Raw genomic sequence first — 18,342 nt, 5'->3', positions numbered from 1 at the left:
ATATTTCGCGCAGTTACCCAAAGAAAATGTAAAAATCCCACCTGAAAGTTAAAGAAAATACTTAAACTGACCATAAAAATGTGAAAACATTCAAGCGAAATAGTCGGCACATTTTTGCCAGTTGTTTCTTTTGGGTAAAAAAAAGAGTTTCCGGCACTCGAGCTGTCATATTTTGCCTTAATCGCCCAAGTAAAAGTGCCAATTAAAAGCCCTTAAGCTGCCGGTGCCCAGTGCACTAATTAAGGCAAAGAATGTGGTCGCCTCTGACTAACTGACTGACTGACTGACTGTCCCCGTGCAAAACTCAAAACTCTCATTCTCATTCGGTCAATCAGTCAGTTCAGTGAGACAGTGGAGACGAGGGCCAAGATTTATGAGCTACCAACGGCAGCATAAATCAAAGGCCAGCATCGAGGGCACAAGTGCGTGCTCGGTTTTCAAAAATCTGACAAGGAAAAGCAAAATACAAAACTGTCAATGAAAGTATAAAGTAAAGGTAGCGAAAAGCACGAGACAGTTTTTTGAGTTTTTTCGTTTCGTTTCGTTTCGTTACGTTCGAAAGGAGTGCAGGAGTGAACTGGGTCAATATGCCGCCCTGGAGCAAATCCACCAGAGAGAGGAGAACACACTCCACTTTACTGCACTCTCTGGCTGTCAACACAGCTTCAGTGTATCTCACACACCCAGCAGAACCCAAAACGCCCCAATTTATGGGGATCGGATCTCGGGGATCGCCTGTTTCTTGGCTGTGTTTCTCCCCTGCGAAAGTGAATCTTGTGTGTGGTGGCAGGAAGGCAGGAGGGCAACATCATCGTCCAACGCAATGCGCTTAATGATGATGAACCATGCAGATGCTGAAGATGTACAAGATGCTGCACAAGATGCACAAAGAGACACTGGGAAAAGTTGTTTTTAAAATGAATTTACTTAAGAAAATAAATTAAATAACAAAAATAGTTTCCTTTTATTATTTTACTTACCTAAAATTGCTTATTTATTGACCTTGCAAGGCTAGAAATTAGCTACCAGTTAACAACAATAAATCTCCCACTAGTTCTTTAATTAATAAATTATTTAATAAGATATTTTTCCAAGTGATCTTTAGGGGGCAAGGCTGTCCAGACAAAAGGCCGCGACACACAAAAAGCTTTTCACGCAGCTCAACGAGCCCCAGACACTTTGACTTAAGTAGAACTTGCAAATCACTGCAAGGCAAACAAACACGATGGACAACACAAAGATGGGAGCAGGAGGAGGAAAACAGGGAAACCATGAACAATGTCCAGAGGAGGACGCGATGGGATAGTCAGGCGTTTAAGTGTTTTGATTTGATAATTATTATCAGTGCGCATGCGTGACCGCAGGCAGCTTGCTCATTTAACCGAGCCCCAACCAGGGGCATGTCCAATCGATTTGCGATAGTCTGGCCGGACATGATCGGGGGTATACACTTATGTATGTTATATATATACAAATATAGTACCCAAAGACCCGGCACTTTCTGGGTCACATATCAATAAAAGTGGAACGCTGGCGAGGCGTTGCCCAGTGCATTTGTCATTCGGCTTATTCAGCCGTTTCGATATCGACTCGGTAGTAGTAGTAAACAAACGCTATATATATATATATTTATTTTTTATGATCAATTAGGAGCATTTACAGTTCCCCCCCACTGAAATTCTCTGATAACCTAGACACAAACACAGAGAGAACCCCATTTTTATGTGTCATTTTGTGTTCATTTTATTGCATTTTTCATTAACTAACCGAAGAAAACATTTCATTTATTTTCCATTTCCCCCGATATTCCACTCCTATCGTTGTTGTTTTGTGAGAAATGTTCAAATTTTTATGACATTTAAATAAGTCTTTGTCAGCGTTTCGGATATCGGATTCTACAGCCTGGGCCATAAAATTGATTTGAATTTTCATTTTCCCTAGTCATAAAATGCTTCAGTTTCAATCACAACACACAGAGAGAGAGGGAGAGAGAAGAATCATAGGAAAAGGAAATTGCTTGCATATGTAAAACAGATTGGGCATTGAAAATTTTTCTTCTATTTTGTGTTTGACTTGATAAAATCGCTAAATTAATCGGGCTGATAGATGATCTCCATAGCTGGCCGTAAAATGGTAAAAGTTTTTATTCCGAAACCGATCTGATCCGGGGGACACTATATGGCGCCCATATGCTGCTTTGATATAACCATGCCCATAAACGACATTGATCTGGACGCCCAATTAATGCGTCGCCGGCGAGAGTTGGCGGCTCATTAACACGCAGTTTTTCAGATGGCATCGCTGGCTGGGACTGGGGCTTTATTAATAATTCATAGACACCGCCGTAACAGGCACTCGAGACTGCTCCATAATGCATTACAAATTTGATTTCAAACAACAGCAACAGATGTGTGCTGCTGCTGCTGCTGCTGCTGCTGTGGATGCTCCCAAAGGACCCCCCGGATCACTCATGCTCACGCTCATCCGCATCCTGTGACCATTTTTAGACGGGCGTCGTCTGGTCCCGGAGCTGGCAATTACTCTTGATATGGGGGGGATGTTGTTTTGTACAGTTTTGATATATTTCTTGTTTTCTTGGGTTTCTTGTTTTGTTTTTAGTTTAAATTAATTAAAATAAAATTCTATATAATTTGCAGGGGTTGGTTAAGCATTTGCTTGAATATCCCTTAAGTCAAAATCATTCACTATAATTTAAATATAATTTTTTATGGGGGGGATGTTGTTTTGTACAGTTTTGATATATTGCTTCCTTGGGTTTCTTATTTTGTTTTTAGTTTAAATTAATTAAAATAAAATTCTATATAATTTGCAGGGGTTGGTTAAGCATTTGCCTGAATATCCCTTAAGTCAAAATCATTCACTATAATTTAAATATAATTTTTTAAAGCTTTTAAAACTTTTTTTAAAACCTGTGTCAGTTCTTTTTATGTTTCTAATATAAAAAATAATTTTAATATTTTAATAATCTTACCAAAACCCGGAAATTGTTTTCTCAGCTTAACTATAATCGATTAAAATCCCTTAATTGCAAGGCATTACAAAAACATGTGTTTGCAATTTAAATATTAACTGGAAATGCCTAAATACTGGGTATTAAATTCATGCGTTTATAATTTAGTACAAAGCCAGGCCATTTCATATTGATTGCTTTTGGGGAACTCGACTGGCAACTCCAATCAGCCCCGTGATACACATTTTTTTTTCGAGCCTGCAATTTCACTGGCCGACAATTCGCCCAAGGCCCCCAAGGAATTGCGGCAACACAGAACCAGCAGCAGGAGCAGCAACAGCAGCAATATTTGCTGCCGCGACAGCAACCTGCTGCACCAGCTCGAGGCACATATATATATACATTTTTCCTTTTTTTTTTTTTTTGCCAATAAATCATTTAAATCAATTTCCGCCTGTTGCTGCTGCTGCTGCCAGAGCCCCTCCATTTTTTTTTACCAGCAATGCATTTTAGCAGAAAACCAAATTGTCAAACGCTTGCCAAAGGCTTGTAAATCGAATTGACATAACGCACTTATCCCCATGATGGAGCCATGACCATGAATATAGGAGAGGACAGGGACAGGCCTGTAGAGGACAGAGTTCCCAGAATGCAGCCGCAGCCGGGACAGGGGCAGTTATCACACGCGGCTTATAAATCATAAACCAAAACAATAGGGGAAATGTCGGCATTGGTTTTTGTACCTCAGGTGAGCCAAGTTCTCCAGAAAACAATCACAAAAAAGCCGCTCAACGAGTTAGCTTTGACCAAAAAGATTTGCATAAAATACGAAAATTCCTGCACTGCCTGAACGTTCCACTTGACAATGTCTGAAAATTCCACTGATGTTTCCTTTTTCGCATTGTCTCCGCCTTTTTGGCTTCCCCAACAAGGTGGTATAGAGTCTGGTATGGTAAGGAATCGGAGAGGCTGGGACAGCCACATCCATAGTCACATCCCGGACCCGGTCCAGGCCAGCGCTCATTATGCATTCAAGGTCCTTCCCCGTGGAGGTTGAGGTTGCGGCCCTCGAAACTGTCAGCGGCACTCAGTGTCGACTTTTCTTTATTAAACCTGACTGACTATATTTTAATAAGTTGGCTCGTTCTTCTTCCTTCGGCACTTGAGAAAAATATAAACTATAAATGTTGAAGAAAAATAAATTTAAAGACATGGAAAAGCCTTAGATTTAGCTCTCTATTTAGCTTTAAATAAAATTAGTACCTATTTATTTAGTTAACAAATTAAAATTTAGTTTTTCCTTCCCTTTAAATTAATTCTCTAAGTGTATTCCTTGTCTCTTTCAGGCCACCATTCCACTGCAATCATTTAACTTTGATTGCGGACGCAACGAGGCATCTCCAGCAACCAAATCGAATGTTGCCTACATGCGCACCCTGTCGGCGCCGAATGGCCAGGGAGGAGGCGGTGGTGGACTGGGATACGGAGGAGGAGCTGCTGCTGCTGCTGCTGCTGTTGGCCAGAGGAAGAGCCTGGCCTGTCCCCCGTTTAATGGGCTGGCGGAGACGATAACTCCGTCACCGACACCAACAACTCATAAGCTGACAAATTTCCAAAGCGCATTGAAAATCGAGGAGGCAAAGGCAACGGCAAAGGCAAAGGCATCCTCAACAGGTGGATCGCCGGCGACCACCTTGGAGGATTTGAAATCTAGGCGACAGCGACAATTGAGCAGCGGCGACATGGAAACAATGCTGCCGGCTCCCACCGCCAGCTCCCAGCCGATGTCGATGCCAAAACGGGTGGGCATTAATCATGCGGCGCTGACGAGCAGAAATGCTATAACCCCGCCACCGGCATCCATCGCCTCATCCTCATCCTCATCGTCACCGGCCTCTTCATCGCATCCGGTGGTTAAAGGCTCCGCCACTCCCGGCTATCTGGTGGATGTGACCAAAAAAGGATCCACCTCGACCATTTGGACCTCGGAGGAGTCTATTCTGCGCAGCGTTGGCGCCGTCGATGAAGACAATAAGTAAGTGGCATAGACATAGGAGACAATTACACTCGGGGAAAATTAATAGGTATTTTCAAATAAATAAATAAAGAAGATTTAATTTAAGTAATCTTTTAGGAAAGTTTTTGTTGTACCAGAAATAGTACTTTGTAATTTTATAAGTGTAAATAATATTAAATATTTTATACATTATATAAAAAATCATTCCGGAGAATAACCAGTTGAGAATTATAAGCAAATGTCCATCTTTATCTACAAAATTAGAGCATTTAAATATAAACCCCTTAAATTTCTTCGAGTGTATTGTACCTCACCCATATATAAATTGATTGGTCAATGTCTTTTAACCATCGTCCTACTCTACTTTTGCAGCTCCACTTCGTCTTCCTCGGCCTGCGAAGAGGCAACGGGTGTGCTGAGCTCCGGTAAATCGGGCATCTCCCTGGACTCTTCGGGACTGGACAACGATAACAATGAGAGTGGCATTGGCACGGCAACGCCACCGAAGGACATGTCCTATTGGAAGAGCCACCCAATGCAACACCACCTACACCATCACCACCATCATCATCATCATCATCACAGGAACGGAGGAGGCAGTGCCCAGGATAATGAATCAGTCAGCAGCTTGGAGGCACTGCGCAAGATCAAATTCCAGAAGAGTGGCTCCGTAGCCTCCTCCGATGATCCTGATCTCCTGGAGGTCCTCAGCCAGTGCGGTAGCGGTGGCGAGGCAGCCAACGAGTCGCAGGATGACATGTTGGATGAGGAAAAGGATAAGACGGGCAGCAAGTCGGAGCACTATGATGAGTGCCAGGATGAGTTCGGGGTCTGCGATTGTGACTGCACCGATGGCGATGCCAGCAGTGCCAGTGGTGGTGGTGGTGTGACAGCCACTCCGGTGATCCTACGCCGGAAGTACACCGCTCCGCCACCGATTCTGGTGCCTCGAACTCAACGTAGTCACTCCCTGGATCATTATCATTCCCCGCAACCCCTGCAGCGGCCTTGCTTGAAAATCCTGCCCAACTATCATCCGGCCACCGCCATGAAGCACAAGGAGCGAGGTCAATTGTCGCTAGTCCTGCGCCAGGAACCCTTTCAATCGCTGCTCTCACCCTCGGCCACGGCTGCCCATCAGCTGCATCATTTCGTGGAGCTGCCATCGCCCAGCAGTGCCTCACTGCACAGCGGCCTGGGGGACTCCGGTGGCATCCAGGAGCTGACCACCAAGTCCAACTCGGCGCCATTGCTGCTCAAGGAGCGCGAGATGAGCCGGCGATTCGATGACTTTGCCGCCCAGCATTTGGTGAGTGTTTCCCCTGATGAAATTCAAGGTAAAGCGAGGGTAGATTGAAGGGAATTCGTGAAGGGATTCAGCAAGGAACATATTTAAAGTAGACTTCTTAACCTTGAAGGGATTAAAAACAAGGAAGCCTCTTAACTTTTATCTTGTTTTACTTTTCACCTTGCTGAATTCCGAGAAGAATTACCATACACCAATCCGCTTATGGATCCCCCTTCCCAGGCACTTATCAAGCCGCCCTCGCATTGCCTTGATTATCAGACATTAATGGACATTCTCTATCCTCTTTTTTTTCCTTTTCCTCCACAGACACTGCGCTATTCTCGTTCGCAGAGTGATCGCTATTTAGCAGGTGAGTTCGAGCCACGAGCAACGAGTTCTCTTTAAGCCACAGGAACCACCACCAACACAGCCAATGTCCGAGAGCCGCAACTAAATGAGTTATTTAAATGGACCCCGGGACCTAGGCTGCACATCAAGGCTGAATGCCTGATTTGATGCGCCGGTGGTCCTGCCAGCCAATTAGCGGTCTGTTATTAAGCCTGAGTGGTTTATAATAACAGTCTCTCCGTTGGCATGATTCATAATTTCTATAATTATGCGCTGCTCCGACTCCTGCTGATCTATAAATGTAATGGAATGGTTTGGGTTTTGTGGGTTTCGTCATTGTTTGGCCAGCAAATCAATTTCAATTTCCAACTTTTGCCTTCAGTTTGATGCGCAATTCAATGGAGAGCTTTCGTCCTCGTCATTTAAATTACTTTCATGTTCTTTGGGAATATCAAGAGCAGGCAGCACCACCAGCAAACTGCTCTTTTTGCGAATTTCCAACACTTCCGTCAACACTTCAATACAAATGGCACAATCCCGAGGCCCAAACCACAGCCGAAAATGGCTGTCAATCTGTCAATTCCGCCAGGCCATACAATAGTGGTGTGAAGGCACTGAGAGAAAGTCATGAAAGTAGTTGAAATTTTACTGAATTTGATTAAGAAACTTTTTTGGAATTAAGAAATACAAAGCCTTTGATCTTTCAATACTTTCTTTGAATTTATTTTCCTATGTATCCTATTTCTTAGAATATTTTTTCCATGAAATTTACTTCTTAAAATTTATTTTCCTATGTATCCTATTTCTTAGAATTCATTTTCCTATGAATCCAACTTTTTGGTATATTTTTCCCGCCGTGCACATAGGCATATCTATCCACATATGCCCAGCCTCTTGTCCAGAGTTCGCTGGGTGATGATGATGATGGCACACTCTTTGTGCTAAAAATGGCGTATAAATGAACGGCGGACGGAGGAAAGAATTGAATCACAAACTGGACGCCCAAGTGCCCTCCATCTCGCTGCTGCTCCTGTCGTTGGGACTCATTCAATTTCGATTTTGCAGCCTGACTGCTCCCAACGAATTATGCACATACAAAGCCAGTTGTTTGGCATTTGGAGCAGTCTCGAAAAAAAAAACGAAATAAACCCCGAATGACCAATGACGTCAGAAGGAAAAGTGAGAAGAGAGGATGAGAGAAAGAGAGATGGTCATTTCATGACCATTAACCAAGTGTGTTTGCCAGCCATTTCCTCTTGCTGCCTCTGACGTCATTACAGTGACGTCTCGCGCCGCGACCTTTGAAAAGGTTGATGGTTATGCGACGGCGTATGTTATCACATTATATACATCTCTGTTATCATATACTATATATCCCGGTTTACGCGTCTTTATATTGCCAATTTTTCGTGTGCCATTGCATTGCTCATACGCCCTGTGTGTGTTGTCCATAATAATAATGATAGGCTTTAAGGAGCGGCGAGATGATGCTGCTGCTGCCGCTCCTGTTGCTTCCCATTTATTATTGTTTCATAACGGAAGCGGGCCTCCCAAGTGCTGTTTATTTTATTGAAAAGATTAACTGCACATATATGTAGACTGTGATTTATATCTGATATATTGCACAAAATACAAATTGCCCCGCATTCATATTTAATACCAGACACAATGTTGTATTTATCTTTTGCATATAATATTCTGTGTGTTCCGCATCAAGTATATATATTATATATAAAATGCCAGGAGATTAATGAGAAATAATGTAGCCGTGACTTGCAATGATTTGCTCATAATTATTCCTGTTTACTCAATTGAAAGCGAAATATATAAATGCTTACAAAAAAATGGGCGTGTTTTCTGTTGAAAACTAAACTTGTTTCTTGAACAAACCAATTGCAGCCGTTTGGCGATCAACAATGGAACTGCACTTGTTCGATTAGAGAACTATTATTCCAACTATTATTCTCTTGTTTTCCTATACAAAATGCTGGGCGGCTGAATCATCAAAGCTTCTGCCAACAGAGACAATAATGCCATTTATTCAGCTCTTCATAAATCATAAAACAAAATGTAAAAGCTTAACCTTGGGCAAACACAAACACACACACACATATGTAAGTGTAACTGTGCCACAACTGCCGCCCGCCCACAATGAGCAACAGGTGCGGTCTGGGGCTGTGTCTTGAAACTTTCACATGGCTACGTATAAATTTTAATGAATGTTTTACTTACTTCCCCCGCCATAAAAACACACACACACACAGACAATCAAAGAACTAAAACATAAGCTGACATTCCCTGGGCCTGAGTCCTTTTGGCATGGAACATGGAAATGAAATAAGAAGCACCATCATCATCATCATCATCATCATCATCATCATCATCATCATCATCATCATCATCAACAACATGACAGCTATTCATTTACTTATTTATTTATTTGTGTGCGGCGGCTGCCTCCGGGCATTTGGCCCTGGCCAACTAACCACAGCAAAATAATAATAAGCGATTGTGGCGCTGATAACTCTACAACATGGCCAGGAAGTTGCTCCCGTCCCCATCTCCCCTTTCTGTTTTTTTTTTCTCATCACAGAACAAAACAATACAAATTCCTTTAGCCCTTCAAGAAGCATACAGAAGAAGCATGTTGCTCATACGCCCCGTTGTTCGTTGTTCATACGCCCCGTGTGCCACACTTCGGGAACCGACCCGAACATCGCCATTTTCCTCCGAACCGAGAAAACGAACGAGCGTTGGCAAATTCATTAGTGCTCTTACAGGCGCCGTGCACGGTTGTCGATTTTCGTGGCCGCAGCGAGTGGATAACACACTCGGGGTGGAGCGCGTCGACGCCGCCGACTCAGTTGTAACGGAAATTTAAACACACCAGAAAATACAAAAAAAAATATACAAGAAAAGTCAAAGAAAGAGAAATATATATATAAATCAGTGCTTTAAGTGCTTCGTGCCAACTACCTGCTACTTGTGGGCAGCAATTAGTTTAATTATTTTCTCTGGTCTTTAACATTGAGTGAGTGCACTTCAAGACGGCGCTACCAAAGCTGGCCAATATGCAGCGTCGCATGTCCATCACCATACGCGAGTACAAGTTCTTTAGGAGCTTCTCGCAGAAGTTCGAGAACTGGCCCAAGCGCAAGGCCGAGGCGTTATGGCGGAAAATGCGCGAACGCAAGATTGCAGGTGAGCTTGTTAGCGGCATTTAGCCAAGTCAAGAAGGTACTGCAGTCAGCTAAAAACAGGAAGGGGTAAGATGGGTATTTAGAAAAGAGTTCATCTTGAAACTAAGAAAGCAGTTTAGCAAGTAATTAAGACAAAATTGAAGCCAGGATTTTGGTCAAAGTTTTGCTGTTTAAATAGCTTTTTGCCAAGTAAGAAGTAGATAAAGGGTAAAAAAGTTTTACTTTTTAATAAATTTACTTTTTAATAAAAATACTTTTTAATAAACCAAATAATATTTCAAATAATATTATTCTTATTCCTCCATAAAAGCTTTGCTTTTTTCGAGGCTTCTTAACATAATGTAGCCCTACTTCAAGGGCAAATTTGTTTTGGCCATTGGCAATTATTATTTTAAAAAAATCTTTTTTTTTTTTGTATACAATTATGGAAAAATGCGTGTCTGGATCATTGTGTTTCTTTGGTGGCCAGGAATGCGCGCGCGCCACTCGTTAGGCGGCCAGAAAATTGGCTGTTTATTGTTTTTCCGCATCCAACAATAGCCACAAAACAGCCACCGATCGCCCCCCAACCATCATTTATTTTTGGTAATGGGAATGCGGGGCATGGCTATTTCCAGACCGCAGTGTACAGTGCACAGCTTGTACTTATCAGTCGACGCCTCGCATTTAAATCGAATTATTCATGGGGAGATATGTGTATCAATATGGCAATAGGATTTGCAACAAGTGTGCTGTGTGCTGTCACTCTTGGCCAGTTACCCGTCGCCAGACCAGTCCAGTCAATCATCCGGTCAGTCAGTCAGTCACTGTCCCACAGTGTTATGTATATATCCAGCCACTGACCATAGCCGTCATAATCATAACAATCATCATCATCATCATCATCATCATCATCATCATCCAGGCCAGGCCAGGCTGGTGAAATTGCGCGCCAGTCAAGCAAAGCCATTCATTTAAATAAAGAAAATTTGTTTGCGTGTAGTAATAAATGGAAAAAAATTATTATACAATTAATATGTATATTCGTGAACGAGTAAAAAAAAACGAGCAAAGAGTTCAGGGAAATTGTTTTTACTTATTACTTTAGCTTGGTACCTGCCTCCACGGTTCGTGCCTCCAAAAAAAAAATACAGAAAAACATAACATATATAAATGACGCTTAAATTGTATACACAAAATTGAATGGGCAATTGGAAAGGCATTTTTATGGCCTTTACAAACTGTCTATATTCGATTGAGGAAGTGCCCGAAGAGTCTTTTTCTCTCCTTTGTCTCTAGGGAAAATTCTCAGAAAGCATAACCACCTGTAAGTCAGTTGGTTTTAACTTAATGTCATTGAAAAAGCTTTAGTTGAATTTTTAACTGGAAGAGATGTATTTCATTCCCAAGATATACATTTTTAATAGGAATAAAAGCCTTAGCCAGAATTTGACAAGTAAATTTTGTTTAGGCCTAAAAAAGATACAAAAGTAAGCTGCTTTAAATATTTCAATTATGAAAACCCATATTCATTTCTAAATTCTCATTTAATTTTCCTTTTTTTTCTGCCATTTTGGGGTTGAAACAATATATAAACTTTCCATTCCATTCCGTTTGGCTTTGTTTTGTTTTATTTCATCTTTGTTATTGTTTGATTATTTTTGCTGCCAATGCGAAATTTGTTTGATATTTATTGTGTGCGAAAGGCGAAGCGAATCCCGCTGCCGCATATAATACGCTAATATTAAAAACACATTAAAAGCTCAATGATCTGTTATATTTGGCCAAGGAATTCTCATGGGGTGGCTCTGTGTGCCCCTGTAATTGCGGGGCTTTTATGGTTGAGAACCCCCGAGCCAAGTAAGTGGCTGGCTGCTCCACCCATCGTTGAGTTTACAGCAAATTAAACTGACGTCTCCTGCCACTTGTTGCAACCATGCCTAAACCCTGCCTGCTCTTCTACCCAAAAGGAAAGGGAGTTGGTTAGAAGAAGGCACAAACACTCGCACACACTTTGGGGCTCAGGCAAATTTTATAAATAGCCTGATCCTGCTGAAAAGCTGGCAGGCTTTCACTGTGCCCAGTGAAGAGGAAAGGAGTGTGTTGTGTGTGTGTGTGTCTATTTATACACACTTTATGCTTGGTCATAGGAACATCTACCCACGAACGGCTCTATTTTGAAAACACAACTGAAAATTCAAGTTCAAGTGCTATTTCTGGCTGCAATTTATAATTTATAATCTCAGTCTTAGTGTCTCTGAAGGTGACCAAAATTTATGTTCCGCCTGACATTTAAGCAAACACTTTTCCTCTTTTTTGCAACAATTAATTAATGGCACGACACCTACGACAATCATTGAATTATTTATCTATGTGCCAGCAAAGCACGGTTCATTTGCATTTACGAAACACACACACACATAGAGTCGCCTGTAAAATTGCATTGTTTTTAGTCTATCTCGGTTCTCACTCGCTCTGTGTGTTAGGTTTTCCGCCCCGGGGGGGGGGGGGGGGGGGGGGTCGAATGTAATTTAGTGTTTTATATGGCAGCATAATTGGCATATGAAACCGTTTAGCGGGAAATTAATGAAAATTGCTGAATAATGTTTCGGCCAGCCTGAGGCAATTGAATTAGCTATCAATTAGTGTCAGCTGGGCATTCGATTTACGATGCGGAAAAAGGTCAATGTTGCTATCAAGTTGGAAGAAAAATTAATGATTAAACTACTAGAATATTACTATTAAAAGAAAATACAGATCAAGAATTAATGTAGGCCAAGTAAGAATACTGAAGTCTTACAAGACGGAAAACACAAGAAAGTGTGACTTAAAGTACATTTAAAACTTGTCCAGAAGTAAGCTTTAAAATATTTAAAATTACCTTTATATTTAAAATATTATTTAGCATCCTTTTAGACATCTTTAAAAGAGAGTTGAAAATCCTATTCTTTAGGAATTACCTTTTCTTGAATACTTATTTCCCCAGTAAAGGTATTACCAAGAATAAGGTCTTACCTCTTAATTGCATAAACCCAACTTAAAGTCTTAGCTGCGCGTGACAAAGGATATAACTGGACTGGACAGGACTCCTAGCAAATGCAATAGAATCGGATTCCCTGGAATCAGGCTATAAATGCAAACGTATAGAAAACCCTTTACATAACTTGGCCATAATCGAGTCTCTCTGTGTGTGTATTTGTGGCTGTCTGTCTGTCATTCCCATACATTGTCAGCTCACTCTGCTTGGCTGCAGTTTTCTGGAGCACACCCATACACAAAGGCAAAAGCGTGTCACTAACACGCACCCATACACCCACACAAACACACATACAAAACACACGGATAAAGTCTACGGCAATTGTGTTAGGAACTTTGCTTTCATTGACACTCTCCCCTTCCCTCTGTTAACCAGAAACAGTGAAATGCCTTTTCCATGACTTTCTACTCAGTGCGGTCCTTGTGGTGGATGCTGAGCTCTTAAAATCAATGCAAATTTTAATTGAAAATTTAAACAAATTTAGTAAACAACAAGCTCTAGTTGAGGGAACACAAAGGGTTAGAAATTGAATTTTAGTTCTAGCACAGACAATATTATCTATGCAAAGTGCTGGGATAGAGAAAACCAAGATCAAAGATGAGATTTTGTGAATTTTTGAATAAGAAATAAGTGTGAAGAGTCAAAAGGGATTATAATTTTTGTAAATAATTAAAATAATTTATTAATTATTATTTAATTTAATCTTAAAACACCTTGAAACAATTTAAAATCTATTTAAACGATGCCCAAAAGCAGGCAAATTTCATATTCCTAAAATTGAAAACTCAAGACTATTAAGCAGCCAGTGATAATCATCACAAATTTAAAGAGCAGAGTTCACATTGAACTTAGGGCATGTTCTGGCTGCCTGGAATTTTATATATACCTTTGTTTTTTGTTTTTTATAATTAGCCTTAAGGTCAGGCCAACATCCCGGCTTTCTGGCATTCCAACATTCCGTGTAAGCCCCGATCAGCATCGCCTCATGTTCAAAAACGCCCATCCAGCAGACACACACACAAACGCACACATTGTCCTGGGTCCATCAGAATAATTATTATCCTGGGCGCAGGTGAAGTTCATGAATTTACGCGTCGCTTGTTTGAAAATGTTTTAACAGTACCGAAGGAGCAGAGTGGGCAGAGTGGGACACCAAAGGACAATAAGGACAACAACTGGGCGGTCCTGTGCCTGTGTCAGGGCCTGTGTGTGTGTGGATAAACAAGAACAAATATTGAACCTGACGCAATAAGCTGCGAGTGAGCCTTTTACATACACACACACATACCCACCTACCAGCACTCACACCTACACTCGCCTTAAATGGCTTTTAGATGAGTTTGAGCCTGCAACGTCAACGCGGCGTATGCGCAATTTATACAACACTCGAGTGGCATTTACAGAAAAATAACATTTGCCAACGCAAAAGTTGCCAAGTTCTGGATAATTAATGTGGGGCAGTATAAATTATGACTTGACTTTCCACTTTCACCTTAATACCAAGCGAATGTGACAAGGAATACAGACAGGTGCATGTAGGAGACTTTAATCAAATAATTAGTTGTCTAACTTTTTGATATCTTTATGAACTATCCTTAAGGTTCTGGATAATTTAGTATAATTTTCAAAGTAATCATTAAGTAATGGTTACCAATCACACGTTAATGACCCAATATTAAGCTATTTAGCCCCACAATTTGCATGCATAATTCTGTTATGCAGTTAGCCATAATTCCCTGACCAGGTCGAGTGGGTCAAAAGACAATTTGAATCACTGGCCCGCTGCCAAGATCCGTTACAAGCGGGTCATGCGTCCGGACTTTACAGTTGCGGCCCGGCAGCTGTCGGAACGCCAGCGGCATAAATCGATGGCCAAAGGGTTGCTTTGCTCTCGGTTATAAATAAATGCAGAGACAGAGAGTCAGAGTATCGGAGCGGTAGGAAGCCAGCCCAAGCAACCTGGACGAGCAGGTGGACAGGTGGTGGTGCTTCGCTTGAGTTGTTGCCTGGCATCGCTGGCAGTATCCTCGTGCAAGTTAATCGCTTGCAAAACTCAATAATAATTCACTCAGCCCGGGAGTCCCCCCTTTTTGACATGGCCTCCCGACCCATACCATTGGCATTGGCAGTTCCATCCCCGTTGGCAGTAAGCAGCCGGAAACTGTTTCATGTTGTCGCTCAGGCTGATTAAAAATCAATAGCTCCGTCGCCAGATCCTACAGATTAGCATTTAAAATAGCTGCTGAGGCCAAAGTGCCTATGTTTCCTTTTTATTTTGTCATCCACAAATTGGTTGCCCGTCTCTCCTTGGCATTCAATTGAAATTCATTTGGGGATTTCGACTCGTAAAAAGATATGACTTACATTTATTATTTGCGGTTCAGTGCTTTCTTTGTTGTCATCAGGCTTTGTGTCTAACTGGAATTAGCCAAACATATATAAGCAATTTAATGCGGTTGATGCTCTCATATCCATCATTTAATGTTTTGAGAATAAAGTACAACTTTTTTTATTGTCTTTGCTTTAAATAAAAAGCTTTCTTCTCTTAAAATAAACCTGCCTTAATTGTACTTGAATAAAATCTTCAAAAATTACAGAAAAAAGATTTAAGGACCCATTGTTTTTGGTCTGACACATTCCACACACACACACACACACATCTCCTTCAATCACTTCACTTTCAAGAGTTGCGCAAAGAATTCTGCGAAAACTTTTACTTTCATGTCACTGCCACTCCTCGAGGGTTAAAGGAGAAAAACAATTTAAGAGCATGTCGTCGACTGACCGACCGCAGCTACATAATTTAAAGCCGTCAGCTTCATTTGGACGGTTTACAACATAATCCATCAAGTGACCGTGAAAACCCCAGACCCAAACAATGGCCAGACTCTGGCGCGACTCTTGCATCTCGAACCGCGACCGGATTGAATTTGATCCGGCTGAAAGGACCCACGAACGATGGCAATTTAATTACAATTAATTTAATTCGCTGCCTTGCCTGCGTATACGCAATATTGAAACGCATTTTAACCCCCCCAATTTTCCTTCTCCCCTCTCTCTTTGCAGAAATCGAAGCCGTGGAGGCTTGCAAATGGCTGAGAGCTGCCGGCTTCCCGCAATATGCGCAGATGTACGAAGGTAAGTGCGAACCACATCCTCTTGAATACACGTACATACATACATGTATTCGTCATGCCAAAGTAGTAAAGACCAATGCCAGGACACGCACTTCCGTCTGTTGCCAGGCTTTGTGCACTGAGGCAAAATATAAGTACTAAAAGATACAGTTAAATTAGGGAACTCTTAAAAATTAAGCATATAATTCTCCAAAAAGCAAAGAAGCCTCTATATCTCTCAGTGTATGTCGTGTCAGCACAAGCTTTTGTCCTGGGGGCGTGGTGGAAGGTGGCTAGTGAATGGTGGCTAGTGGCTGGTGGTCGGTAATTGATGGTCTCGTCATCATCAGTGACGCAGCAACAGCGTCAGCGTAAGCGGCGACCCAGGCACTTGACCAACATGCCCGCCATTTAGTCTTGTATGCTTAACGCTCTCCAAGTGGCGGTTTATTAATTGTATTACACGAACTTTCACTTTTGCCAAGCGTACAATACACGAAAAGCAAAAACAAAACATTTATGACGTGGCAACAATTCGAGAACAAACACTTTAAGTGCCGCCTCACGATGTCTAAAGATTTCAACACCCGGCAAGACAAAGTGCTAAGTGAATCTGATATACCAAAACATGCCGCAAAAAAAGGCCGCGACAACAATTAGGCGGAATGGATCCAATCCGATCCAATTCACGTCCTTTCAACCGAAAAAAAAACCCAAAGAAAAACGAAAGCAAACGCCTACCGACCGACCAAGATCATGGCAATCTCGAGAATTTAACCCAAAGCAAGGCAGGCAAAAAATACAGATGAGAAGCAGCCAAAATCTTGGATAAAATATAATAAAAGGCTAAAGGACACGCAGGCAGAAAGAATTTATGAGGACCACCTTCGTATACAAAAAAAAAAAAGAACTTGGCACAGAACCGAAAATTAAAGTGGTTTTTGTGTGGTTCAAGAAAGGGCTTTGGCCTTTGAAGACGGGTCTCCAAAATGTTAGCACAAGTTCAATGAACTCCACACAAGCTGAATATTTATTTGATTTCCTTAATCGCAAGCGAAGGCGACCCTTCTCCGGTGCATTTGTCGCAACGCATTTAACGCCCGAAGGCCGCGCAGATTGATGAGCTCCAAGCGGATATTTCGAAACAAACAATCCCGAAAAGAACATTCTTAAGCTTGCAGATCCAAAAAAAAAAGTTTTATGAATTATGACCAAAAAGTCGGCAAAAGAATAAATGTAAAAAGCTAACAAAAAAAATACAAAAACAAAAAGTGAATCTGAAATGGAGAGCCTGCAATTTGGACATGTCCGCAGGCGCCCCGTCGCCGACCTTGAAATATGCGTATTGTATTGCATAAATTCAGGACCAGAACTGCACTGGGAAAATTTTCAGATGAAAAGTTGCCAACATATTTTTAAAATTATATTTATACCACGTCATTCGTCATCCGATAATATATCTTTTTAAAGTTTTATTAAAAACAAATAAATTGATGTCTTCAAAAAAAAATTATTATAAAACCAGCGAATTTGTTGTTGTTGTCTTCCAAAAAATAATTTAATTAAATTATCCAACAAATTAAAGTAAAATAAAATAAAATCATCCAACTATCGATCCACAGGAACAGACAACAGATGTGCAAGTTCTACCAATATCCAAATTTACAACAAAAAGAAAAACAGAATATACATTATACAAAAAAATAAAATTCCAATTAAAATAAACATAATACAAAAAAATAAAATTCCAAATAAAACTTAACCTTCTAGATGTTGACTCGTTCGCTTGCCGAGCCTTAAGGGGGTCTTCTCATTCAAAAGCCGTTTTTTGGACCCTTTTTAAAAAAATTCTTATTTGAAAACGCAAAGAATAATTGAAAACTTTTTTTATTTATTGTATTCAAAAATGTTCAAAGTAACTAAAAAAGTTGTTCTTGCCTCGATACGAGGGTTGTTCAAAGAGTAATGAGACTTCAAACTTGGTGGTCGAAAAAAAAGGTGTCGTCCTGGCGGCCACGATTCAGGGTCTCCAGAGCGTCCGAAATGAAAAATAAAAACGGGGTTATAATCAGAATTGATGTCATTTTCGGCTGACGGAACAGATTTTTTTTTTAAATTTTTAAAACAAAATGGCGGCCATTCAAAAAAAAAAATTCGAATTCGGGCGTTTTTTTTGTAGTTTAGTGTAAAAAAAAAAAATAGAAAAAAAAAATTTTAAAAAAATCTGTTCCGTCAGCCGAAAAGGGTGACAATTCTGCGTCGATTCCAATTTGTTTCATGAAAATCGGTTCAGTTGAACTGGAGATATCATGGCCGCCAGTTCGAAAAACGTGGTTTCGAGATAAACGCGTTTGAAGTTTGAAAAAAGCTCATTTTGCATAGATCT

At 41.0% G+C, this 18,342-nt stretch overlaps 1 protein-coding gene across 6 annotated transcripts in view; it reads left to right on the top strand.

Moving 5' to 3' along the window:
• cv-c (crossveinless c) overlaps positions 1-18,342 on the top strand; it is a 103,696-nt gene that overhangs the window by 78,291 nt on the left and 7,063 nt on the right. For 5 of the 6 annotated variants that reach the window (XM_017171004.3, XM_017171000.3, XM_017171001.3 and 2 more), the window contains 4 exons: positions 4,318-5,006; positions 5,361-6,297; positions 6,604-6,646; positions 15,907-15,978. In XM_017171004.3, coding sequence (XP_017026493.1) covers positions 4,318-5,006; positions 5,361-6,297; positions 6,604-6,646; positions 15,907-15,978 — 1,741 coding nt within the window. Of the gene's footprint in view, positions 1-4,317; positions 5,007-5,360; positions 6,298-6,603; positions 6,647-9,578; positions 9,826-15,906; positions 15,979-18,342 lie in introns of those variants that run through there. The other variant, XM_017171007.3, reaches the window with a different exon arrangement.

This window comes from Drosophila kikkawai, chromosome 3R (assembly GCF_030179895.1).
Source record: "Drosophila kikkawai strain 14028-0561.14 chromosome 3R, DkikHiC1v2, whole genome shotgun sequence".
In the NCBI taxonomy this organism is placed as follows: domain Eukaryota; kingdom Metazoa; phylum Arthropoda; class Insecta; order Diptera; family Drosophilidae; genus Drosophila; species Drosophila kikkawai.
Note: the sequence above shows the minus strand (reverse complement) of the source record. Positions and strands in the feature narration are given on the sequence as shown.